The sequence below is a fragment of the Enhydra lutris genome, unplaced genomic scaffold, assembly GCF_002288905.1.
Source record: "Enhydra lutris kenyoni isolate GAN:26980312 unplaced genomic scaffold, ASM228890v2 scaffoldscaffold5, whole genome shotgun sequence".
Taxonomy (NCBI): domain Eukaryota; kingdom Metazoa; phylum Chordata; class Mammalia; order Carnivora; family Mustelidae; genus Enhydra; species Enhydra lutris.
This window is the reverse complement of record NW_019154089.1, coordinates 40242934-40270621: the sequence shown is the minus strand read 5'-3', so window position 1 is coordinate 40270621 and position 27688 is coordinate 40242934. Positions and strand designations below refer to the sequence as shown.

Here is a 27688-nt window from a genome sequence, read left to right as displayed (position 1 = left end):
ACTTGAAGCTAAGGACTCCTAGGTGGCTTAGTCAGTTAATTGTCTGCCTTCAGCTCAGGTCATGATCCCGGGCTCCTGCAATCAAGTCCTGAGTTGGCCTCCTTGCTCAGTGAACAGCCTGCTTCTCCTTCTGCCTGCCACTCCCTGTGCTTGTGCTCTGTCTCTCTCTCTCTGACAGATAAATAAATAAAACCTTTACAAAAATTAATAAAAAACAAGAATTCAGATAACTTAAGGTGCTTATATGTCTCTTGAAATACTAACTTGATTAATAGTTTCGGAGCATTAAAGCAGAATATTTAATATTCTAGAAAAATGACACATACTAAAACAGTCATCTTAACAGAAAAAGCGTTTGTATTTCTCTTTTGATATTTATAAGTATGAAAGTAACTTTTTATAGATATATTTACCGTAAATATGAAAATGGTAAAAAATATATATATACTTTTTTTTCACTTGGTATCTTCCGTGCATACTTTTCTATATGGGCTTTGTCTCTGCAGATTTGTGTTAACGTATCCTGCCATATCATGGCTAACTATTGTTTCATTGTTGGATATTTAAGTTGTTTCCTGTGGGCTTTTTCCCCTACTGTAAATAATGTGTCTATAAATATCATTGTGCAAGAAGCTTTTTCTTTCTTTTTCCTTTTGGACAGTCTCCAGCAGAGGCATTACTGGGTCAAAGATTCTGTGTGTTTTGTAGCTCTTGTTGCATATTGAACAGTGTAGGCCTCAGTAATGTGTGAATTTGCAAATTTCACCCACATGGGGTTTTCGTTTACCTTTTGTAGTTTTTCTTTTCTATCTTTTTGTAGTTTGGTAGATGTAAAGTGATCCTTCATATTTATTTTAAATCCTCATTCTTTATATTCATTAGGGTGTACTTTTTGAGTTATAATTTAAGACTGTCTATCTTTAGGAAAATATGTGGAGATTAAGATATTCTGGAATTTAGTCCTAGAAGAACATCAAGAGATCATCTAGTAAATGCCTCAGTTTTATAATAATCAGTTTTTGAAATGACTAAAGCCCAAAACTCCAACGTGCAGTGTGCTGTCCATCATTTCAAAATGCTCTTCAGAATTTCTTTGACAAACCCCCTTTGGTGACCTATTTCCCATAGACTCATTATAATTCATTTCACCTGGGGGGTGGCAGACCTCTAGTTAAGATTTCCATGCTTCCATGGGTCAGACCTGTTTAGGGGGAGAGAGGGGACATTCTGTCTGCCAGAGCACTTGACTTCGAGTAACCGAATTTGGAGATTGTTCTTTTTAGCTTTTGCCACGTAAGCCCTCACCCTAAAACTTAGTGGCTTAAAATGACAACCGTCCTTTGATATCTCTCATGGTTTCTTGAAAGCTATTTGGGAATAGCTTGACTGGGCAGTTCTAGCCTGAGGTTTCTTATGTGGTCACTGTCAGAGGGTGGGCAGCTCTCTTTGTGTGGCCCTATCAGGTGGCCTCACCATCATGGCACCCTCTGATAGCCTGACTTCCTGCGGGATGACTCAGGAATCCAAAGGCGTGTGTTTCCTCCTCCCCAAACTGGCAGAAACTGCAGGCCGTTTCTAACATAGACTCAAAAATCATGCAACTGCCTGTGTTCATCAAAGTAGTCGTAAAGTCTTGCCTAGATTCTGAGGGAGGAGACTTACTCTCTTGATGGGAAGAGTGTGAAGTAATTCCCAGACAGATTTTAAAACCACCACAGTAATTTAATCAACTTAAGCGTGCTTACAAGACAGTTCGTTGTTTACATCAGAGTTGCTCAAGATGGGCATTATTGACATTAGGGCCAGATAATTCCTGCGGGGCAGGCGGGGGCGGGTGGAGGGGCTGTCCTCTGCGCTCGCTGTAGGATGTTGAAGAGCGTCACTGGCCTTCACCGACTAAACGCTAGTAAACACCCCCCCCACCCCCCCAGTGCAGCAACTGAAAATATGTCCAGACATTGCAAAATGCCGCCGAGGAACAAAATTCTCCCAGCTGAGAACCGCTACACTGAACAAACACGTACAGATGTACCTCAGAGATAATGGGACTTCAGTTCTAGACCACCACAATAAAGCAAATATTACAGTAAAGTGAGTTAAGTAATTTTTGGTTTCCCAGTGTGTACACAAGTTATGTTGAGGGGCACCTGGGTGGCTCAGTGGGTTAAAGCCTCTGCCTTCGGCTCAGGTCATGATCCCAGGGTCCTGGGATCGAGCCCCGCATCGGGCTCTCTGCTCAGCGGGTAGCCTGCTTCCTCCTCTCTCTCTGCCTGCTTCTCTGCCTAGTTGTGATTTCTCTCTGTCAAATAAATAAAATATTTAAAAAAAAAAGTTATGTTGAGGCTATACTGTCATCTGTTAAGTGTATGATAGCATTATGTCCCCCAACAGTACATACCTTAATTTTCAAATACTTTATGGCTAAAAAGTCCTCATCATCCTCTGAGCTTTCAGCAAGTCATAATCACTGATCACAGATCACCATAACAAATATAATAATAATGGAAAAGTTTGAAATAGGGCAAGAGTTACCAAAATATGACACACAGACATGAAGTGAGCAAATGCTGTTGGAAAAAAATGTGACCAATAGACTTGCCAGACACAGGGTTGCCACAGTCCTTCAGTTGGTAGAAAAGACAAATAAAGGTCAGTAAAGTGAAGTACAATACAACAAAGTGTGCCAGTATTAGGCGCCTGTATTGTTCATGGCCTTGTGGAAAGAGCTCTAGCCCTGGGGAATAAACGAAATACCACTTTACAGGGTGACTTTGCGTGTCACAGGAGAGCTGTTCCCTACCTTTCTGGGTCAATGGGAAGACCAAGGGGGATTATGAATAGCAAAGTATTTTGCAAACTGGAAAAGCATTTATGATGTTATTTTTTAAAAAAATCTATATACTTGGGGCGCCTGGATGGCTCAGTCATTAAGCCTCCACCTTCAGCTGAGGTCATGATCCTGGGATCCAGGAATGGAGTCCCACATTGGGCTCCCGGCTCAGCAGGGAGTCTGCTTCTTTTCTCTCCCACTCCCCCTGCCTGTGTTCCCTCTCTCGCTGTGTGTCTCTCTCTCTGTCAAATAAATAAATAAAATATTTTTTAAAAAATAAAAAATCCATATACTTGGTTTTCATCTATTTTTACCATCATTAATTTATTGAAGAGATCTGTTTAAGGAACCTTTATGTAGTCCTATCCAACAGCAGCTGTGTCAGACCCTGGGGGAAGAGGAAGATTCAGGGTAGACCCTCAGAAGCTCTGCTTTTCATTTTTAACATCACCTCTGGAGGAAAAGGGTAGCACCTAGATCCTTACTGAATATAAAATTAAACACTGAAAACAAAGTCACTTAAAGAAAAATTGTATTTTTCTTAATGAAGGCAGGAAAACATTATGCCACTATAGTCCAAAAGCCGTTGTAAAGGTCATCTTATGCTTTTGGATTTTGCACTACCTTTTTTGTTTTAAAAGCACTATAGCTATAAGCCAGCCATCATACAGCTTAAGTCTATATACAATATATGGTCATTTCTAGAGGGCCTATAATTTCTAAATTTACTTGCTTTGTGTGTGTGTGTGTGTTTTTTTTTTTTTTAAGAGCAGGAGAGGGCTTTCTACATTATTCCTGCATTTTCATCCTTTTAGCATGAAGACAATGCCATTGAAAATGACTTCCTGTGGTTGTGTATGTGTTCAAATGATCTTATGTGACCTATGACCATTTGTCATTGTCATAAATATTCTAAGTAATGATTAGCTACACTTTGGAGTTTGAAGTCTGTGTTCAAAGTTTAAAGTCAGGATCTGAGTGACCCCACTTCCTGATTGTGTGACTTCCTGAAGGATCCACCAACTGATAATGTTTTCTTGGCTTTCGTGGTATACTTAGGGTATGCCTCAGCAAAATGCAGCAATGTGTCATCCTCCCACTCATTACACACCAGTTCTCAGAAACTTATACAGAAAATCATTGAGAATATGCTTTTCATGGTAGAGGTGAAGGTGGGGTCAAAAGTGGTATGCTTGGTAAACGTCACAAAAACTGTGCTAGCCTGTGTAACGTACAAGGATATTAATAGTGAAAACAAAACAAAACCAGAAAAACAAAACAAACAAAAGCAGGTGTCTTTACTAAGTGCTCATCATTTGCTAGGCACTGGGTTGGGAGTTTAAAACACATTGTCTGATCACAATGAGGCAGATTTGTGTGTTATATCTATTTCACAGGTGAAAAAGTGGTGGCAAAGGATGAGGAATTTGCCCAAGGTCACAGAGCTATTCAAACCCTAAGCTCTTAGGCACCATGAGATACTGTTGGTCTTGCCCAGTATGTAGATTTTTCAGTTAAAAAAAAAAATCCTTATACTTCTAACACTGGTATATTTCCCCCACAAATAATCCATCTTTTTGGGGGTTCACCTATAGCTAGGTAAAAAATGAAGTTAAATGTTATCTAAAATTCTAAATAGAAAATAAAATGTGTCTGTATATTTGTCTGTATATATGTCTGTACATCCATATGTCTATGTATGTATCCATGTTTACTAATCTAACTTTGCCTCCATCTGTCTGTATCTTCTCAGTAGTCTGCAGTCAAGCATTTTCCTTTGAACCAGTCCAGAACTCATATTTATTAACTAAACCGGTCTTTATTGACCTCGCATTATATGTTATTGTTAGATACTGATTTTCCCTTATATGTTATTGTTAGGTAGGAAGGTGAAACAATCTTTGTCAATTCAGTTGATTATTATTGATCCACAACCATGAGCTGGGCACTCTTCTGAATGCTGGGGACAGCAGTAAGTCCAATAGGCCGATTCCCTAGTCTTAGGGACAAAGACAGATTAACCATGAAACAAGAGAAGCTTAAGTTTCAAGGACCCTCACTCTTCAGGCCCCTTCCCAAGTGTTTGCACAACCTGACATGCAAAAGTTGAGGTAACTGTCTCTTTTGCACCCTACCATATTCAACAAAGATGTCAACAACAAACTGGTTGAGAAAGGTCACCAACTGAAAGATTTTCTGGATTAATCCCTGTAAAGAAAACTTGAGGGAACTTAAAATATTATAGCTCATGTATGATATTGAAAAACAGTCCTAAACATTCACATGACATTACAAATAGGAGTTATGAAAATGAAAGGAACTTCTCTTAACTCTAAATAATAAACATTTCTTAAGGTTCAACTTACCATGTCAAAAAATATTGAATACCTCTTAGAATTTTATAAATGGTCAAGTGAAGAGGTGATTAAAAGGTATAGAGGCAAGAAACTGTAGGAAAAGGATATTACAGAAGTGTATTAGGCGATCAATAGTATGTATATTGTTTTTTCAGATTTTTTAGCTTTTAAAAATATATAATTTGCTAGGATTGCTTTTCTCATCCTAATTAAGTATTTAATACCTGAAATTTATTTCACAGTTTTGTAATTTTCTTTCCTTAAAGGGTCACTCTGCCCCAAATTGTAGAAGGTTCAATTCCAACAAAACTTAGATCTCCCTGTAGAGATTCTAATGAGGGAGGCAGACAGAGAAGAGATAGATGTATAACTTGTGAGGTAGTGATGCATTATTCAAAACACAGCAGAGTAAGGGAGATAGAAAATGCTAGACAGTGGGTGGGAAATGGGCAGGTATCATCTTACATGGGTTTATGTATTAGTTATCTATGACTACATAACAAATTAACACACAGACAATGACTTAAAATAATAGACACTTATTATCTTACAGTTTCTGTGGGTTGGGAATTTGGGCCTGGCTTCACTAGAGTCCTCTATGCCAGGGTGTCTCTTAAGGCTGCACTCAAGGTATGGGCCAGAGCTGGGGCCTCATCTGAATGCTCAGCTCTTCTGCTGACTTCTGCTCACTTTGATTGTTGGCGGGACTGATTTTCTCCAGGGCTGTTGGACGGAGGACCTTAGTTCCTCTCTGGCTCCCACTGAAGGCTGCCCTGAGTTCCTTGCCCTGTGGACCTCCTTGCTTCCTCAAAGACACAGAGAGAGAGGGCATCTGCTAGCAAGACAGAAATTACAGTCTTACGTAAGATAATCACAGAAGTGATCTATTGTAGACTTCGATTCTATGTTTTGAATCTTCAGGTCTTTTGGTTTGAAGTCACAGGGGAGAGGATCACACAAAGGCAAGAATAACAAGAGATGGGGTTCACTGGGAGCCCCCTGACCACCACAGATAGTGAGGAAAGACAGCCCTGATGGACCGGTGTTTGATGCAAACAGAAGGGCAACAAGAGTGAAGGTGACGCTTTCTGGGAAAAGAATATTCCATGTTCGAGGGCCCGAATGCAGAAGGCCGGAGGTCAGAGTGTATTTAAGGAAGAGCCAGAGTCCAGCTGAGTGGGATAAGGGGATAGGGCAGGAGGTGAGATCAGACAAGCAGGGGAGGGAGTGATGGCATAGCTCTCCAGGAAGAACTCACATGAAGAACAGTGGAGTAACGTTTCACGTCAGTACGCCACAGTGAGAGATGTGAATGGCAAGTATCAGGGGAGTCAGAAGAAGCGTGAATGGTAGGGGAAGACCAGAGCCAAAGTTTATAGAGAAGCAGCCTGTGAACAGAGATTTAATAGAGGAAATATTCACTTCAGTTATGTCTGTTCCTTCCATACGTTGCCTCAGAATATAAGGCATATCTTGTTACTGAGCAAGTTATTTAGCAGGCATTGACTTGCTAAATGCACAAAAATGCTATTCTGTGAGAGAGAGAATGAGAGAGAGAGAGTGAGAGAGAGAGAGAAGGAGAATTTCTCCTTTCACGCAGAAGGAATTTAGGAATGAAGTGTGAAAATAGGAAGGGAATTGATGAGTGGGTATTCCCAGTCCTCTTGGCCACTAGGAGACCGTGAGTCTGCCAGATGGCATCTTTATGAAAAAACAAAATAAAATAGAATCTATTGAGTTATCAGGAGGCACTAAGTCATACATGAATTTAAGGAGAATTTGGAGATGTTCATTGCCTTGCAAGATCAAAAAATGTGAAAGAACCTCAAAATGATCCAACTACGTGTCACAGCAGCCCAAGACTTGATGCAGTTACTCTGTCAAGAAAAAACTTGGATCTTTTTTCCACACAAAATATGAACTTTAAATGACGTAAGTGTAATTATATATAACTCTCCTGTATTTATATATGCACATATATGGATTGGCAGAATTATCTTTGAAACTCAGAATAGTAAATTAAAATTTTCTGATATAACCTGATTTTCCCCTGTCTTAATCTGCTGGGGCTACCCTTAACAAAATATCATAGACTGGGTGGCTTTAACAACAGAAATTTATTTTCTGTTATATATAGTTCTGGAGATTGGTCATCCAAGACCAAGGGGCCATCAGTGTTGGTTTGTGGTGAGACCAATCTTTCTTGTGGGCTGCTGTCTTTTTGTTGTGTTCTCACACGGCCTTACCTCAGTAATCACATGGGGAGAGAACTTTCTGGTACTTTTCCTCTTCTTATATGGATACCAGACCTATCAGATTAGGGTCCTACCCTTATGGCCTCTTTTTACCTTAATTACCTCCTTAAAGGCCATAGCTTTAAATGCAGTCCCATTAGGACTTAGGGTTTCAACAGAGGAATTTGGAGGGATACATAACACCTCTGTAGCCTTAATAATATATTAATAACAATATTAACTTAATAATAATATATTAATAATGTATATTAATATTAATTAAATATATTAACAATATATTAATAATATATTAATGGATTTATCTCTGACCATGGAAATGATGCACATATTTCTTTAATAGGAACACAGAGTAATTGTTAAATAAATGATACATGCATACATTGGGTTTTTCTTTAAAGGTAGACATGAACCATGAAGCAGGGGGTTATTACCCAGATGTCAACCAGAGTCTCTCTGCTTCTTAAAATTGAGATAAGTCTCCTTCAAATTCTTATTCCACCCTATAGGAAAATACAATGCTCTCCCAAGAGCTCTCTGAACTCCCAGGAGTTACCCATTTTCATTGTCATTCAATCTCCATCTTCTGACTGTGGAGTTTTTGCTCTCCACTCTGTCAGGTCTACTATTTGATTGTGTCCTATGTTAATACAAGTTAATACATTAGCATGTTATTGTTTCACTGATGCTGACAGACGACACGGGATTTCTGTGTCAGAGACAAAGGACTTTATAACCGCACAACAAGCAGCATGCACACGAGCGTGTTTATGTCAGGAACCCCTTTGCTTCTCCATGAAGTCTCCTGGGGACTATGTAAAGGGATTCAAATGGACTCCTGCACCCACACTAGGCTGCATCACAAGATAGGAACCTGCTGTTTTACAGCAAGAAGTCAGCAAGCCTGTTCTTTGTCCTGGAGGGAGATCTTACCTCATCCATCAAGGCTGCCCACTGTAAACATCACCCTGAGAAACGGCCGAGGTAAACAGCAGTCAAGATCTTAACATTCTTGGCATACCCATTTTATGAAGTTGAATGGTGCCCCCCAAAAGATATGTCTACATCCTTGCCCCCAAAATCTGTGTATACTACCTTATTTGGATAGAGGGTCTTTGAAGATTCCCTTGTGGAGACCATTCGTAGAAACATGAAAGTTGAAGCTGCTTCTGGTGAAGTTCTCAAGAAGGAAATGAGGCACACGCTTTTGGGAACTGGAGGGAAGGTAATCCTTGTTATATCATGGCAGGAAATTTGGGCTAATTGTGCCCTGAGGTTGTGTGGAAAGCAAAGCTTTCAAGCAGTGAACATAGAAGCTTGGCTGAGGAGATTCCCCACCAAAATGTTGAAGGTGCGGCCCACTTTTTCCTTGCTGAATGTAGTAAAGTGCAAGACGAAAGGGAGAAAATTGAGAAAGGAACTGTTCAACAAAACAGAACAATACTTAATGATATGAGAAACTCTCAGTCTATCCAGATGACAGAAACAAAAGCTAATATTAGGAGACTCGTTGTTAAGAAAGTGTTGCTCTGAAGAAAAGGCCAAGGGTGTGGTTGGAACGTTTTGCAGAACAGATTAGGCATGTGATCCATGGATCCTCTCAACCATCTTGGCAGAGGCCAGGGATAGAGGTGGAGTTAGCCAAGAAAGGTCTGTGGAGAGCTCTCTTGTATAATGGCTTAGAACCCCGTGATGCACACAGGAGACCTCCAAGCTTTTAGGAATGTTGTTTCAGCAGAAATGCTGCCACCTGGGACTGAAAGGGACAGAGAAGCAGAGGCCAGTAGAGCTGTTGTGGGCCCAAGCGACAGAGCCTTGAGTAGCAGGGTATGATTCTCGGGCCTTGAAACCTAATGAAATTTGACCTGCTGGGTTAAACTTTCTTGGTACCTGTGACCCTTCATTCCTTCTCATTTCTCCCTTTTGAAATGGAAATGTCTGTCACATACCTGTCACACCACTATATTTTAGAAGCAGACAACTTGTTTTCAAGGCTTATAGACCCACAGATGGAGAGAAATTTTGCCCCAGGACAGACCACACTTGGAAATTTCTCTCCACAGATGGAGAGAAATTTTGCCCCAGGACAGACCACACCACCCTAATATAGATGAGAGTGTTTCTTCTGGACTCTTAAGCACAGTTTTCCTGGGAATCATTGCTGTCCCCTAAGAGTGTTCCCCTGTGGCTTGGTGACCTTCCTGCTGCCTCTGCAGTGCTTGGCTCGCTGCCCCTGCTCTTGCCAACCCTCTGCAGCTTCTGAGGAGGACAAGTTTATAGATCTATATCTATCTGTATGTGATTAATTTAGATTTTATCTTTTATTGAGATGTAATTGACATATATATTACTTTGAGGTGTACAACATATGGTTCTGTATATATGTATTGTGAAATGATCTCCACAATAAGTCTAGTTCATAACCATCACCACAGATAATTACAGAGTTTTTTCTTATTATAAGAATTTTCAAGATTTACTTTCTTAGCAGCTGTCAAATATGCAATACAGTGTTTTTAACTGTACTCACCATGCTGTACATAACATCTTCAGGACTTATTTATTTTATCACTGGAAGAGTTCGTTTGTTTTTGTTTACTAGTTAACAGAGATATTTCCCCTGTAAAATGCCAGCATACATCTGGAGGAATGGGCCAGAGTGCAACCTGAGTACCCTAGTTAAAAACACCACACTCTTCCCTAATCTACCTTTTGCTTTTGGCCTTGAGTCTCTTCTCCTCATGAATTTCTTCCCTTATATTTCCCTGCACTTTTTTGCAAATGAATCCTTTCATGAAAAGCCTGCCCCACAGCCCTTCAATATATGTAGACATGTTCAAATTTTGCACCGACTGCACAAGTTAGACCCTCCTTTTGCCATCTCTTACTACAAATATGTGCCGTTAATCTCTTACAATGATATTTTGGACATCAATAGACTTCCTCTGAAAAAACTTTTGTTGTTGAATATAGAATGACCTATTTTGCTTTATACATTTATTTCTGCTCTGGTTTTCAAAAGATGTTTTTTCTTATCTAAGCTTCACTGCATTTTGAGAACAAAACTGGGTTAACTAATCTAATCCCCAAACATGTATTTATCTTTTTAATTATCTTATAACTTAAAATTGGGTTCCAGAATGAAGTGGGAGAATGAATTTCATGTTTTCTGAAACTAGTTCTCAAATTACTAAGGCTTCTCAAACACTTATTTCAGAGATGGGCAGGAATTCTCAGGGCAGGTAGTTCTTAAAAAATTTTTTAAATGAAGAGAAGAAAAATGAATTCTACAGTAGTCAAGGTGTGCTTCTCTATTTGGTTTGCCTATGAATGTTAAAATGGCAATAAGCCAGGTTATAATCAACGAGGACTGTGAACATAAAGGAAATAAGTTAGATTTTCAAGGGATATAGTGTTTATATTTGCAATAAGTTTTAGTGAGATTCGCTGGAATACTAGGACTTCATTACTGTTGATAAATGCACAGTGAAGTCACCTTTGATAAATACTTTGAGTTTGCTGCACTATTATTGCATTCATAGGCATTCACATAAGGACAAGGAGGGAAGATTTGTACTTTGGGTAATGATAGTCCCTGGCAGGGCAAAGCTCAAGTCACCTTGAAACTCACTGCATCTAACATAGAACTGGAAATGTATAAATTAAGGAAACAACCTATGACTTTTGGTGCCAGTTTTTTTTATCCCATACTCTTCTCTTTCACATCTCTGTACTGCCGAGCAGGATGTTCCTTGTGCCTGGAATGACCTCTGCCTTCCTCTTTATGTCATGAATTTCAGCTCATCCTCCAAGGTCCAGATTAATTGCCACCTCTCCTGTGAAGCCTTCAAACTTAGATAGAATGTAGTTCTCTGAAATTTAATACTCATCCCATTATGAATAATTATTTGTTTTTTACTCAAATTACCAGAAAGAAGCTCAAAGACAGAGGGATCTTGTCTGTTTTATTCATTGCTATATCCCCAGGAACTAGAAAATGTCTGGCACAAAAGAACTAGATGAATATGTTCCCAATGAGCCATTTATTAGTGGGTACAGACATATGGGCCTGGTGGAAGGGAACACAATGAACCAAAAATGGCCGTTATTATCGATACTATCCAGTTAAGTTATAAGAACAGATATAGAAAGGTATTTTCATACACAGTGGGACTGTAAAGAAGAATAGACAGTGAATTAGATAGAATACTTACATTAAATTTACATAAGCTAGGGGCACCTGGGTGGCTCAGATGGTGAAGCATCTGCCTTCAGCTCAGGTCACGATCTCCAGGGCCTGGGATAGAGCCCTATGTCAGATTCCCAGCTCAGTGGGGAGTCTGATTCTCCCTCTCCCTCTGCCTTTTCCCCTGCTTATGCTCCCTCTCTCTCCCTGTCAATGAATGAATAAAATCTTTTTAAATATATATTTAAAGATTTCATAAATATATATATATTTTTAAATATATATATTTATAAATATATATATAAATATATATATTTATAAACTTAACATAAATGATTTAGCTATCATAGGCTAAGTGTGAAATGATGACATAGTGAGTTGTAAATATATATTTGAAGAGAAATAAGTGTAGTGAATTGAGATTATCCAGGTTTATCAAAAGAGGCATGGTCTTGACGGGAGGATTGAATTAGCAGGAAAGAAGATATTTAGGATCCATGGAATGAGGAATGATAAGGGAAAATGACATATTTTGTGAGGAAACTAACAGACCATTTATGAAGGAAGTTTTGGACAGTAAGGTTGAGGAAATGAGCCAGACCCAGACTCAGAGCTTAGCCACCAATTGTGTGACACTGAACAACAAGAATGGTATCTAATGTCCTTAGATACACCCTGGTAATAATAGCTACATTTTGCTTTTTCACAAGGTTTCATGGAGGATCAAATGAGTCAGAATGATTCTGAAATAGGTGGGTGGGCATGAACACTAAGAAATAGTATGATAAGGTTTATGGTTTAAATAAGAGGAAAAAATGTTGGAGGGAAATACATCCAAACTCCCTGCACTTGCATTAAAATGACATGACTATGAGTGGCCTTTCTTCCCCTAAATTCTCTATGTTCCACATTATCTTTGAAGAACATATATTAATTAAAAATTCATTTCATTCAACAAATGAACTATACTAGATGCTAAGAAAATAAGAGTGAATGAAAGGAATAAAATCTGAGCTCGCAAGGAGTTTAGGTCTTAGTAGGCAGAGAGAGACACGAAATAATACAGATACTTCAGATAATTAGTGCTGTGCTCTGGTGTATTGATGGAGTAGAGTGTTGCTGCTAGATAGAGGAATCGGGGGAAGTCTCTGTGAGGATAGTAGAGACCTAAATAATGAATGGATGCCAAGACATGGATGCTGAGCTGGGAAGAAAATGTTGTAGGCAGTGGGTCAAACAGCTGCAAAGGCCATAAGCAGAATGAGCTACTTGTGCTCGAAGAACAGAAGGAAAGCCAGCGTGGCTGAAACATAGTGAGGAAGGAGGGTAGTGAAAGTGAAGTCACCAGATACACAAGGTCACATCATGAATGATCTTTGAAACCATGGTAAGAAAATTGGATTTTATTCTCAGTGTACTGATAGACATTGGGATATTTCTATGACAAAGGAGGCAAGAACATGTAACAGGAAAAAGACAGTCTCTTCAACAAATAATGTTGGAAAAACTACACAGCTACATGCACAAGAAGGAAACTGGACCATTTTCTTACACAGTACAGAAAAATAAACTTCAGGTGGATTAAAGTCCTGAAACAATAAAATTCCTAGAAGAAAAATAGGCAATAATTTGTTTGACATCACATCCCAGATATGTTTCATCTGGGAAAGGAAATAAAAGGCAAAATTAAACTGTTGGGACTACACCAAAATAATATGTTTCTGCACAATGAAAGAAACCATCAAAAACAACAACAAAAAAGACAGCCCACTGAATAAGAGAAGATATTTGGAAGTGATATATCCAATGTCCACACACACACACACACACACACACAAATACCAATTAAAAATGGACAGAAGACGTTCACAATCATTTTCCAAAGATGACATACAGATGGCCAACAGACATATGAAAAGATGCCCAACGTCACTCATCATCAAGTAAAGGCAAATCAAAACCACAGTGAGGTACCACCTCACACCTGTCAGAATGGCTAAAATAAAAAACACGAAAAACAGCAAGGGTTGGATAGGACGTGGAGAAAAAGGAACCCTCATGCATTGTTGTGGGAATGTAATTTTGTGCAGCCACTGTGGAAAACAGTATGGAGATTCCTCAAAAAATTAAAAATAGAATTACCCTTGATCCAGTAATTCCACTACTGGTATTTACCCAAGGAATACAGAAGCACAAATTGGAAAAGATACATGTACCCTAATGTTTATTGCAGTATTATTTACAATAGCCAAGATATGGAAGCAACCCAAGTGTCCTTCAATAGAAGAATGGATAAAGAAGATGTGGTATATGTGTATTTGTATATATGTATGTATATATATACATGTACATATATATACACACACACATTTTTATATATACATGTGAGATTTTATTTTGATAAGTAAGTGCAATATAAAATATTCGACCTGAAAAATAAAAAATGGAAACCAAATAAAAATTTAAAAATTAATAATTGTAAATATTATTTATTTATTATAATATATATTTATTATTTATTTATATTTGTATATATTTATTATAAATAAGTATTTAATAAAATATTTAATTATTTAATAAGATAATTATTTATTTTATTATTTTTTATTTTAAAAATATATACACACATACACATATTATATATATTTATACATTAATATAATATATAAAATACATATTTGTATATAATATATATATAAATTAAAATATAACGGCGAGATGGTAAAATAAATTCCAACTTGATTTTGTGTCAGTACATGATCTGCTAAGGTCTAATTAATAGGTATAATTAATTAAATGATGTCATTACAGTCCTATGTGTCCTTTCCAGCATTAGATATTAGAAAAGTAGGAGCATTTGACATCAGCTCCCCAAGCTTTTACTAGTATGTTAGATAATTGGTAACATAATTAAATGGCATTTATTATGTTCCGCACAGTGGGATGAAGTTAAACTGTTGGTTGAAAACACCAGTATTCTGAGTGTTAGTTCTGGTTCCATGATTAATTTGCTATGTTATTTTCTTCTGCGTTTTATTTCCTGAAAAATAGGAAAGCGAAATGGTACATGTGAAAAATAGATGTTAAGGAGAAAATTTGCAAATGTAAAGCTATGTAGATTTTGTCACAGAGTATTTCAAAATTACTGTTTGTCCTTCTCTTCCTGTCTGACCACATTTCTAAGAACTAACGAGCTGAGCTGTCTTGAATGAACAGATCGTGGCGGAAGGACTTTGGCACATAGAGAAGCACGTTATCTACTTTAAGTCCCCAAAACTTTATCACTGACTTCATAATTCCTTTAGTGCACTGCGTGGAATCAGCTCCCAGAAGTAGGCAGGCCCCGTGGAGGAAGAGGCCCTTTTCCTCCAGCCTTTCTGTACATGAAACAATAGATTTATGAAATACTCTGTACTTTCATTGCTGCCCAGAAAGTGGGATATTCTCTCATGAAAACATGTATTAATAGAACTTGAATGTCAGTTTTAAAGAACCCACTCTAGGGGCACCTGGGTGGCTCAGTTAGTTAACCCACTGCCTTCGGCTCAGGTCATGATCCCGAGTCCCGGTATCAAGTCCCACATTGGGCTCCATGCTCAGCGGGGGTCTGCTTCTCCCTCTGACCCTCTCCCATCTCATGCACTCTCTCTCAAGTAAGTAAATAAAATGTTAAAAAAAAAAAAAAGAACCCACTCTATCTTAAGTCTCTGTAAAAATAAACACTGATCTCAGCATGAAGTGTTCGCCCGTCCCCACAGATGGCACTTAGAGCCACACAGTTTTCTTTCTCCAGAATGAAGGACTGACAGCCATCAGCCTTACTCTTTGCCTTATTCCCTTTCCATCACAAATAAGATTTTTCAAATAAGTCTATTAGGGCCTTATCCTATCGAAGTCTTTGTTGTTTTTGAAAATGATTTTCATTTCTTGAGCATTCAGAAAGAAGCATCAAAAACCAAAACTACTTTTGACAGTTCTCAAAATAAAAAAATGGAATAAAAGTGATGGGACACCATCCCCTAGATTTTCATCTTCAAAAATGATCTCTTCTGAAGGAAAATGATATCGTTTTCAAGGAGCTGTGATTTTTCTTCCTCCTTTGATCTCGTTACTCGTGCTTTTCCAACAGGTATTTCATAGAGAGTCCATGTCAAAATCTTCAGAGGAAGTTAGGGGGAGAAGTCGATAGCCTTTATCTTCTGCCCTTGGGCAGCTTGGAGTCTTGCTGTGTTAAGAAGGGCAAACAGGATTGAGTTCCTAGAGATAATAGGTGGCTTAAGAATCCCAGCTATTGGGGCGCCTGGGTGGCTCAGTGGGTTAAAGCCTCTGCCTTCAGCTCAGGTCATGATCCCAGAGTTCTGGGATCGAGCCCCACATCGGGCTCTCTGCTCAGCGGGGAGCCTGCTTCCCTTCCTCTCTCTCTGCCTACTTCTGATCTCTGTCAGAAAAATAAATAAAATCTTTAAAAAAAAAGAAAAAGAATCCAAGCTATTGACTCAGACAGCCATGTGTTCAGATCCTGCCCTTACCCTTATTACTTTCCACCTATGAGACAAACTTATCTCCAGGAACCTTGGAAATATCTGCAAAACAAATATAATGTTAACAATCATCTCCTAGAGATGCTATGAGGATGAATGAGGTAATGAATCATGCATATAAAGTATTTACCATGGTACCAGAGCTGCAAATAAGTACTTCAAAAGCAGTAGCTATTATTTCTTGGCAAACGCTAAAAAGGAGAATAATTATTATATAAAACAAGTTTTTGAAGTGGCCTTTGAGAATTATATTACAAAACTTATTCACAAATTGTAAATATGGACCATGTTTTCATTTTTCTTAATAGGCATTTTGAATTGTTGTATGGCGTACAATGTTGGTCTCCTAGGAGCAAAGATATTTTCCGGTCCTTCAAGCGAACAGTTTGGCTATGCAGTGCAGCAGTTTGTAAATCCAGATGGCAACTGGTAAGAATATTCTTTTTATGATTTCAATAAAAATACTAAATAAATTTAATATTTAACTCTAATAGTTTGTTCAAGTTGGTACATGAATGTATTATTAATGCATAGCCCTCAAATATCCTTAAATGAAGGATCTGTCCTTGAGAGTTGGTAACTTTCAGATTGATAATTAATGAGACGGTATAATGGTATTTTTAAAAACCTAGATAGAAAATTTTCCCTAAATATTCCATAGTCAATTCACAGTAGCAGTTTTGACCATTTAATTAATGGTCAGGGAGGGAGGGAAAGAGAGAGAGAAGGAGGAAGAAAGGGATAGGTAGGTGGGTGGACAGATGGATACATACATACATACATACATACAGTTGTCTTCATTTCTTATTCTGTAAACTGTATCCACCATTGAGCTTTGTAAATGCTCAGCTAGATAATGCTGGCTATTGGCCATTTCTAGATGATAGAAATTTTCCCTAAATTTTTTCCTTCAGCAAGTCTTTATCCGCTGGCTTTATTCTAAGTCAACCATCCCTCCCACAAGACACTCATAAGCATTTGAGCAGAATTTAGTTACCTTTCCCTAGTGCCTTTGCATCATTTGCTTTTGCATGAAAGTGCCCCAGTTTTTTCATGCTGTCTAATGGTTACATTTAAACCATGGTTACATTTATATATACTACCGACCCGGATATGGAAATATATACTCCCATTGCTGGTTTAGGTTTCCCACAAAAATAATGAAAATCAATGCAAGGGAGTTCAGATGATTCTGAAAGTTATCTTTAGGTAGAACTGTAGCTCCTCTCTTGTTAGTGTTGATGTGCACTGGTCACAGGAGTCCTGCCATTGGAAACTTAACTCCCCATTGCAGCAGAAGGTTCCAGACTTACTCTGGAGCTTCCAATTGGATCCTTCAGAGCTCCTGCCAAAGATTGAATGGGCTATTGTTGGCTTATCAAGTAAGAGCTATAATTAATACTCTTTTTTTCTGTGAGACCTTATGTTTGATGCTCAAAAAATTAAATTCATAGACACATTTAAAATCCAAATTATTCACATTTTGGAGGAGGCCTATCTGTGTGATAAAGAAACAAAATGAAATTATCACTCAAGAGGTACATCTAAGGGTCTAAGAAGGCATCTTGAAGGAGGTGAATCATGAGGTGGGTCTTAAAGGGAGGAGACGAATAGGCAGGAGAAAAGCATTAACTAAAATGAGGAGACTTGGAAAGTAAGGGATGCTGGAGTTTGTCAGTCCTCTGGAAGGATAAGATCTGGTTGAAAACCCAAAGAGTAGCAATTATTGACATCATTTGGGATGTGAGAGGACGTCTCTAACTATTATCTTATTAGGCTTTGATAACCATAAACTGTAGTCAGAAAGCTAGAAAGATGTTATGGTTGGTATAGTTTGACCTTGGAATCTAGCAGATGACCCACAATTTTATATGTCCAGCCCCAATTCTTTCCTGAATTGTAGACACCCATAAGAACCATCACTATGTTAATGCCTACTAGACATAACAAGGTTAACATATCAAACTTAAACAAATACCTGATTTTCTGCACTAACTGATGAGACCAAAAGTCCTCAACTTCTCCCTTTCTGTCACCTCCCCATATCTCATCCATTAGCCAGTCCTGTTGATACCACCACCAAAATACATGTGATGACAATCACTGGGTTTCCCCTGTCTTCCCTGCAGCCCCTGCTCAAAGCCAGCATGAGCCCTTGGGGGTACTGCTGCAGCCACTTCTCAGTCCGTCTCCTGCTTCCCTTCTTACCCCTCAGGACAATCTCGTGAACTCTTTTTTTTTTTTTTTTTTAATTTTATTTATTTATTTGACAGACAGAGATCACAAGTAGGCAGAGAGGCAGGCAGAGAGAGAGGAGGAAGCAGGCTCCCTGCTGAGCAGAGAGCCTGACGCGGGACTCGATCCCAGGACCCCGGGATCATGACCTGAGCTGAAGGCAGAGGCTTTAACCCACTGAGCCACCCAGGCGCCCCCAATCTTGTGAACTCTTAAATACATGATTCAAATAATGTCACTGCCTAGACCAAAACCCTCTGTGGCTTCCTACTGCTAATTAGAATACATTAAAATTCTATAAAGGGTCTTCCGTGATCTGGTATCAGTCTGCCTATCCCATCTCATGATTTATCCCCTCGCCCCTGTGCTCCATGAATTGTGTCTTCTGTCTGTCCCTTGAACATACGAAGCTCATTACTACATCAAAGCTTCTGCACATGCTTTTCTCCTATAAGGAGCAATCTTCCCAGGATATTCACTTGGCTGCTAGGTTCCCATTTTTCAGTCTCAGTTCACATGTCTCCTCTTCATAGAAACCTTTCAGAGCATGTCTGCCAAAACGAGATCGCAACACACCTCCCAGCCACTCTCCTACCTTCCATGTAGATTTATTTCCTGCATAGTAGTTATTAGTATCTGAAGTCACCTTCATTTGTTTATATGCTCATTGTCTGTCTTCTGCCCTGTCTCTGAATAGAGGCACATTGTTTTTTTCCAATGGTGTGTACTCAGAAACAGAGTGCTATCTGGCACCAAGTAGGGGATCAGTGATTATTTACTGAATGAGAGAATGAAAGTCCTATCTCCAAATGAATCACCTGAGGTACTCTACAAAGTGAATTATAGTAGTTGACTTAAGTGACCTGAGCAAGACCTTTGGAAGGACTCTGATGGCCTGCTTCCTAAATGTGACTTGGCTGAGGACAACCTGCCATCAAGCTTGAGGTTGTTCTTTTCAAGTGACAAGGTAAAGGTTGTTCTTTCTGGGGCAAGGTCATTCTGAGAGAAAGAGCCACCATCAGGAGGAGATGCTGTTAGAGACAGCAAGCCCACCCAGGATTGGAAGGCAGCTCAACTACTGGCCACACTGCAGGTTGAAGTTGAGTAAGACCAACAGGGACAAAATGTTGACAGGAATCTAGCAGGCAGAGTCCTGGGAATGTGAGAGGCAGCCATACATCCTTTTTGTCTCAATGATTCTCTCTGAAGATGCAAAACATTCTTAAAAGATGAGTGTATCGGCAACTTGATGATGAGATTCTGGTGCTGATCAGGTTATGTCCAGACCAAGGAAAGTAGACATTCCTAAGTCCTACCGTGGCCTTCTCATGACATTCCAGAAAGATGTATAAACACAGGACAGTGACTTGTGGGGAACAAGGCACCACTCTATTATTGGCTGGGCTGGTGCTTTTAACTCCAGTGTAGAGCTTTCTGGTAAGGTATAATGTTAGCCTTACTTCCCTCAAGCCTGTTTATAAGAGCACACCCCAGCACACAAGAAGAGGAGAAGGGAGAGTACCTGTGTTCCCCGAGAGGCTGAGTCCTGTGGCAGTGCAGAGCTGGAAGGAAAGATAGCCAAAGCTGGCGTGGCATGCCAGTCTGTCCTTTCACTGTGCTGGCCTTCTTAAAGCAAAGAAGCAGAAGAGGCTACGTCATGGACATGATCCACTACAGGCTGGACCCTGTGTGAGGTGCAAAGTAGAAAACATTGACTTGCCTTTTAAGGAGTGTGGAGTAGAGTCAAAGCGGAAGATTGATATGCAGAGCCGGCAGCCATGAGTAATACCAGAGATATAGTAAAGGCCAACCCCACGTGGTGAATAGTGTTGCTGTTCTTTCAGGGTCATAACTGTATTATCTTACTATTAGGAGCTCATTCTCTCCTCCCAAAGCGTGGGATGCTCAAGGGACAAGATTTCCTCCTGGTCCCTCTCTTATCAGCCTGGCCCTGCCAAGGTGCCTTGCCTCGGAGGACAGGGCTGTGGCAGGATCCAGCGATGGCGTGTCCCACTGCAGGGCTGGAGTGGGCCACAGCGAGGACAGGCAGCCCTCACAGCTCTCAGGCTCAAGGAAAATAATATGAAACTTGGAATCCAGAATTGCCTATTTGTTTTGACGATTGGCACCGTGCCCCTCTCCACTCCTAATTTATGACAACTGCACAGACATTATGGAAGTAGCAGATGTGGGAAGGACTGTTTAAACATTAACTTTCCTCCTGATACTAATCAAGTTAACTTTGGGCACAGAAAGTGGGATTACTGTGAATTCCTTTAATAACTGTGAGTCTTTTTCTCTTGGACTTAAATAACACACTCACACATACACACATACACACCCTTTTATTTTCTTACTCTCTTACTGCTTGTCCTGAAGCTGCTGTTTGGATAGCTTTTCCGCTGCTCTCTTGGACTTTCTTTACAGTCTGCATTGTTGAGCCCCAACTCTCTCTCTCTCAGCCCTTTCCTCCCTTCTAACATCTCGCCTATGGCTGTACCTGAGTTTTCTTTTTTTAAAGATTTTATTTATTTGACAGAGAGAAAGAGATCACAAGTAGGCAGAGAGGCAGACAGAGAGGGGGGGGAGGCAGGCTCCCTGCTGAGCAGAGAGCCCGATGCCGGACTCGATCCCAGGACCCTGAGATCATGACCCGAGCCAAAGGCAGAGGCCCAACCCACTGAGCCACCCAGGCGCCCCTCTACCTGAGTTTTCTTAAACCACGCTCCTTATTATTCAAGTACAACTTCAGCTGTCCCATATGTCCCTTGTTTCTTAGAAACAAGGCATGGTTTACATTGGGATGGACAAGATTTTCACAAAATGATCTTAATGCTTTTGCTTGTTTTATTTACTATATTTTTATTACACTGTGGACTTTTACTCTAGAAATAATGCTGATTGGCTTTGAGAATGCTAGTGCTTTTTTAACAGTCTCAAACAAGCTGCATAATTTTAAATGCAAGATTACCTCCCAAGCAGTGCAACAGAGCACCCCTCTGCCTGTAAGTAAAGCTGTGGTCTGCTCCCCCTTCTGTGTCACTTTGAAGCCCCCATTGTACACACAGGATGTACAAATGTAGATGAGGCAATTCTTATCAGAAGCAATTATACAAAGGATTGAGATATGTTTAAAGTCATTTCCTGGAAGCTTGTGGTGATATGTACTGTTTCTGTTTGTCTAACCCAAAGGCCTGCTGCATGAACAGTCTGAGCTCATTATATGACTCAAAAACCTTAGAACAGTCACTTGTGTAACAGAAACGGTCTGGAACAAGGGGTATTTCCAGCGGGAGAGATGTAGTTTCTTGTGTCAGCAAGGACTGGTGCATACTTGTTCCTAAAGAAAAGAAGAGAAATATAATGAACATGTGTTATGGCCAATAAAAAATTCCATTATGTATGAGCTTATATTATAGTTCTAACTTTTTAACTAAGAAAAATATGAATAAAGCTCTATGTGTGTTATAACAGCTTGTCTATAGGAGATATGGAAGAGAATTTTAGATGAATAAGAAATATTCAGTTTTATAACACATACCAAAGATTATGCCATATGTACGTTGGTAATAACAGTACTTGTTATTTACTGATATTTGTAATATTTAAAAGTACTGAGTACTCTTTCTTTGCTGAACATGTAATACTCACAATGGCTCTATTATTATCCCTTTTACAAATGAGGGGACTGGAACTTAGAAAGGTTAAGTAGTTTGCCTAAGATTACAGAGCTAAGAAGTAATGTGCATATGGTAGATTAATGCAAAACAGAGGTAAGATGTTCCAAGTATACATTTTTTTTTAAGTATCCAAGGAAGAGAGTGGTAGAAGGTAATCGGCATTTATAAAAAATATTTAATTCTATTGTGATATAAACTTCATAAAGTAAGATCAACTTCATTCAGTATTTTGAATTAAAATTTCTGTTACAAAACAGCATTGCCTGAACAGAGATGACAGTTCCCATCTGTCTTTTCATTCTCTCATAGACAGAAATTTGTCATGTAAGTCAGGAGCTAGAGCACAAGGGTTTTACCCTTAGTTTCCCCACTCCTAGCTGGGTGACTTTGAATAAGTCACACACCCTCTCTGGAGCACAAAGAGAGGGCCATTCCTACCAAACTGGAATGTTTTGAGCACCTTGTGAGAGTATAAAAGTAAAGAACTTCACTGGTGAAATCCAAATAAAATCTGTAGTTTAGTTAAAAAAAAAAAAAAGAAAATAAATCACTTCAAAAACTAAACCACTTTAGGAATAAATCTAACCAAAGAGTACAGTTTTCTATACTCAGAAAATTGTAAAACACTAATGAAAGAAATTGAAGATGACTCAAAGAAATGGGAAGATATTCCATGCTCATGGATTAGAAGAACAAATATTGTTAAAATTTCTATACGACCCAAAGCAGTCTACACATTTAGTGGAATCCCTATCAAAATACCTACAGCATTCTTCGAGCTAGAATACACAATCCTAAAATTTGTATGGAACCCCAAAAGGCCCTGAATCGCCAGAGCAATCTTGAAAAAGAAGCGCAAAGCTAGAGGCATTACAATTCTAGACTTCTAATTATAACGCTGTAGTGATCAAAACAGTATGGTACTGGTACAAAAATAGTGAAACAGAAGAGAAAACCAGAAATAAGCCCACACTGTACAGTCAGTTAATCTTCAGTAAAGCAGGAAAAAGGCAGTCTCTTCAACAAATGATGTTGGAGAAACTGGACAGCTACATGCAAGAGGAAAAACTTTCTTATACCATACACAAAAATAAATTCAAAATGGGTTTTTTTTTTTTAAGATTTTATTTATTTGACAGAGAGAGAGATCACAAGTAGGCAGAGAGGCAGGCAGAGAGAGAGAGAGGGGAGGAAGCAGGCTCCCTGCTGAGCAGAGAGCCCGATGTGGGGCTCGATCCCAGGACCTGGGATCATGACCTGAGCTGAAGGCAGAGGCCTTAACCCACTGAGCCACCCAGGCACCCCTCAAAATGGGTTTAAAGACCTAAAGAAACCACTAAAGACCTAAAGAAGCCGAAAGACCTGAAGAGACAAGAAACCATCAAAATCTTAGACGAGTACACAGGCAGTAGAACTCTTTGACATCAGCCATAGCATTTTTTTCTTGAGATGCCTCCTGAGGCAAGGGAAACAAAACTGTTGGGACTACATCAAAATAAAAAACTTCTGCATAGTGAAGGAAACAATCAAAAAAACTAAAAGGCAACTTACTGAATGGGAAAAGACATTTGCAAATGACATATCTGATAAAGGGTTAGTATGCAAAATATATAAAGAACTTATGGGACTTGTGGCACCTGGAAGCTTAATCACTTAAGCATCTGACTCTTGATTTCAGCTCAGGTCTTGATCTCAGGGTTATGAGTTCAAGCCCCACATTGGGCTCCATGCTAGGCATGGAGCCTGAAAAAAGGAAAAAAAAAAAGAAGAAGAACTTGTGGAACTCAACAACCAAAAAAAAAAAAAATCCTATTTTTAAAAAAATGGGCAAAAGACATGAATAGACGTTTCTCCAGAGAAGGCATACAGATGGCCAGCAAGCACATGAAAAGCTGTTCATAATCACTTATCATCAGGGAAATGCAAATCAAATCTATTTTGAGATATCACTTCACACCTGTCCAAGTAAGTAAAATCAAAACACAAGAAACAACAGATGATGGCAAGAATGTGGAAAAAGGGAAACCCTCTTGCACTGTTGGTGGGAATGCATTCTGGTGCAGCCACTGTGGAAAACAGTTTAGAGTTTCCTCAAAAAGATAAAAATAGAACTGTCCCACAATCCAGTATTTGCACTACCGGGTATTTACCCAAAGAATACAAAAACACTAATTCCAAGGGATATATGCACTCCTGTGTTTATAGCAGCGTTATTTACAAGAGCCAAGATATGGAAGCAGCCCAAGTGTCCATCTATTGATGAATGGATATAGAATGTGGAGATATTATTCAGCCATAAAAAATAATGAAATCTGGGGTGCCTGGGTGGCTCAGTGGATTAAGCCTCTGCCTCCGGCTCAGGTCATGATCTCAGGGTCCTGGGATCGAGCCCCACATCGGGCTCTCTGCTTAGCGGGGAGCCTGCTTCCCCCTTTCTCTCTGCCTGCTGCTCTGCCTAGTTGTGATCTCTCTCTGCATCAAATAAATAAAATCTTAAAAAAAAATAATGAAATCTTACCATTTGCAATAGCATGGATGGATGTAGAGAGTATAATGCTAAGTGAAATAACTCGGAGAAAGACAAATACTATATGATTTCACAATTATGTGGAATTTAAGAAACAAAACAAATAAACAAAAGGAAAAAGAGAGAGAGTGAGAAAAAAAAATCCAAAAACAGACTCTTAATTATGGAGAACAAACTGATGGTTACTAGAGGAGACGTGGGGGTGGGAGGATGGGTGAAACATGTGATGGGGATGAAGGAGGGCACTTGTTATGAGCACAGGGGTACATATGGAAGTGCTGAATCACTATATGGTACACCTGACATTAATATTACACTGTGTGTTAACTAACTGGAATTAAAATAAAAACTTAAAAAAAACAAATAAATGATATCCACTGCTTAAAAAAAAGAAATAAATTATATTCACTGTTAAAAAAAAAAAAAACTAAGTCACTGTGCATATGTGAAGTACTCTCCTTAGCACTGTGTAAAAATACATAGGAAGAAAATCAGGATTTCTTGAAAATCAGTTCCTCCCTACCTCTCTCCACTGCCTGTTTCTCAACCATTTCTCATCTGTCATCGATTAGCTTCCATGCATATTGGATTAGCTTCAGTCCATTTCTTCTTCTTCTTGGCCAAGAATGCTATTCTGATCCCTTTTCCAAAATAATCATGTCTATGGCCTTTAAATATTAGCCAATATCATCCTTTATGTCTTTTTCCAAAGATAAAATTCTCTTGCCATTAGGGTATCCTGGCAGTGCTATTTACTGTGCTTACTTTGTTTATTCTCAGAGTTTGCTTTTATTTTAAACACATGACATATATCTGTATTCCTTTTTGTTCTTTCATTATATTTTATTATTACAAACTTGTAATTTAGTCCAAGTTTTGATTCTGGAAAGGCATTAGAAGTCTGACTATAATAGTCTTACACTTTTAAAAGTCTGACTATAATAGTCTTACACTTTTAAGCTTAAAAACTTAATATGTTATAAATAATTATTATGTTATTGCCATATAATTAAACCATCACTCAACACTGTTAATACAGATGTGCAAAATGGCATGTCTCCTATCAACAAAGATCTTCTCTAGGCAGGCAGGAGGGGCAGAATAGTGAACCAAGGACCTTTTAGAACCCCATGGACCACTCTGGTGCTGATGCACCTACATTTGTTATACCATAGTTGTTCATTTCTTTTCCACAAGTTTAAATAATCTTTATGGCTAAATTTTTTTCCATGTTTTCTGTTATTTATCATAAGTAAAAAATCTGTAGTAGAAAAGCACTTTAAATATCCCTGCTCTGACTTGTTTCTCCCTTCCCCCACTCTGGACACAAATTTGTGTGTATACCTACACACACACACACACACACACACACACACACACACACACATCTTTTGTGACTTGCATAGGGGATAGATCCTCTACTCCCTAATGTCTGGAGACCTTCAGTGATCTGTAAAAATTCTCCATGCCTCGCTAGCTTGTCTTAGAATTTAAAGCTTTCCACTGTGTTAATGCCTGAATGTCTGTTCCTGGAACAAAGTTCATTTACAAAAATGAATGGGGCTTACACATGCACACCTTCCTGGTGACCAGTTGTATGAAACTTTTCCATTAGTCCAGCTCCATCCAAAGAGGGATTTGGGGAATACAAAGTGGCACAGGTGGAAACTGTTTGTTAATTTGTTTATAGCCAATAGGATGGGTAAACAATGAGTACTAGTCCTCTAGAAGAGTTCTAAGAAGAACTTAACTGTGATAGAAAGAATCAGGGGTTTGAAATGAAAGGACACAGGTGCAGATCTAGACTTTGTTGCCAATTAGACACTTAGACTTGTTTTTTTTTTTTTAATAGGAAAACAGGAATAATTAAAACACCTGACCTTTATTTATAAGGATTAAAGAAGACAGTGTACATAAAAAGTACCTTATAAAGCAGTATATAAATATTGCTTTTCCAAATTCTATCATTGATAAAACAACCATCTGCTGAAATATGTTGATGAAAGTACAATCTCATGGGCTTTGATTTACAAAAATGTGGTGGTCTTAAAAATCCTTCCTGCCCTTCGATGAATGTGGAATTTATGTCATCACAAGGCTTTAAATTGAATATATCAGCTTTTGATTTTAACTTTAGGAAAACCGCATGTTAGATGAGTCAGCATAACAGAATCAGCTTTTATTTGATTCATTTGCTTCCAGTGCAAAAGCTAATTTCCAGGCTTTTTATGAAACAGAACAATAGGCTTAAGATGTTTTAGCAGTAATGAGGTTGGTAGACTCCACATCAGGGAACTGAAAGACATTGAGGGTTTAGCCATCTCCTATTTAAGGAAGTAGTCTGGCAGCCAAAGGAGTCTGAGGTAGCATAATGAAGTTTAGAAACTAAAATTGCCTTTCAACACATGCCAAAAGGGTTTAACTATTAAATTTATAACAACACTATTTCCCAACCAGTAGCTAAAAATGCACTCTCTTTACCTGTCTTCCTCCTTCCTGGAGACTTGAAGTCTTCGCAGGTGATTTCTTTGCATCATAAACTCTTTTTACATTATAAGCAGGAAGCACGTAGCTGTATAGAACTCACCAGACCCCTTGTGTCATCAGTGGCTTGGAACTAACCAATGTAAGGAATCATATTTACACTTAATATACTATAGACTTAGAAATTTCGTGTAATAATATACTATATACAATAGGTTTATAATCCTAAGTAAAATATCCCCTTGGATTTCTGTAGGTATCTCAAATTAAAATACCTCATACTGAGCTCTTGAGCTCACCCTATCTCAAAATCTTGCTCTAAGGTATCCCCCTTATCTGATCATGACGACTTGGTTCCTTCTAGTTTCTCAGAGGAGAAAACTTGGAGTCATCCTTGACTGTGTGTGTATGTGTGTGTGTGTGTGTGTGTGGGTGGGTGTGTGTATTTAAAAACTAATCTCTCGAGAAATTCTGCTAGCCCCACTTTCAGAATATATCTAAAATAAGATCACTTCTCACCAGCCCTGTAGGAGACCCTCATTACCTCTTGTCTGGATTTTGCATTTGCCTCTGAAGTGTTTCAACAGCTTCACCTT

General features: G+C 38.8%; 1 protein-coding gene across 1 annotated transcript in view; it reads left to right on the top strand.

The window, feature by feature from the left end:
* Positions 1–27688, top strand: part of LOC111141135 (integrin subunit alpha 2) — a 106630-nt gene that overhangs the window by 10631 nt on the left and 68311 nt on the right. The window contains exon 2 of the mRNA XM_022493481.1: positions 16475–16595. Within this exon, the coding sequence (XP_022349189.1) occupies positions 16475–16595 (121 nt within the window). The remainder of the gene's footprint in view (positions 1–16474; positions 16596–27688) is intronic.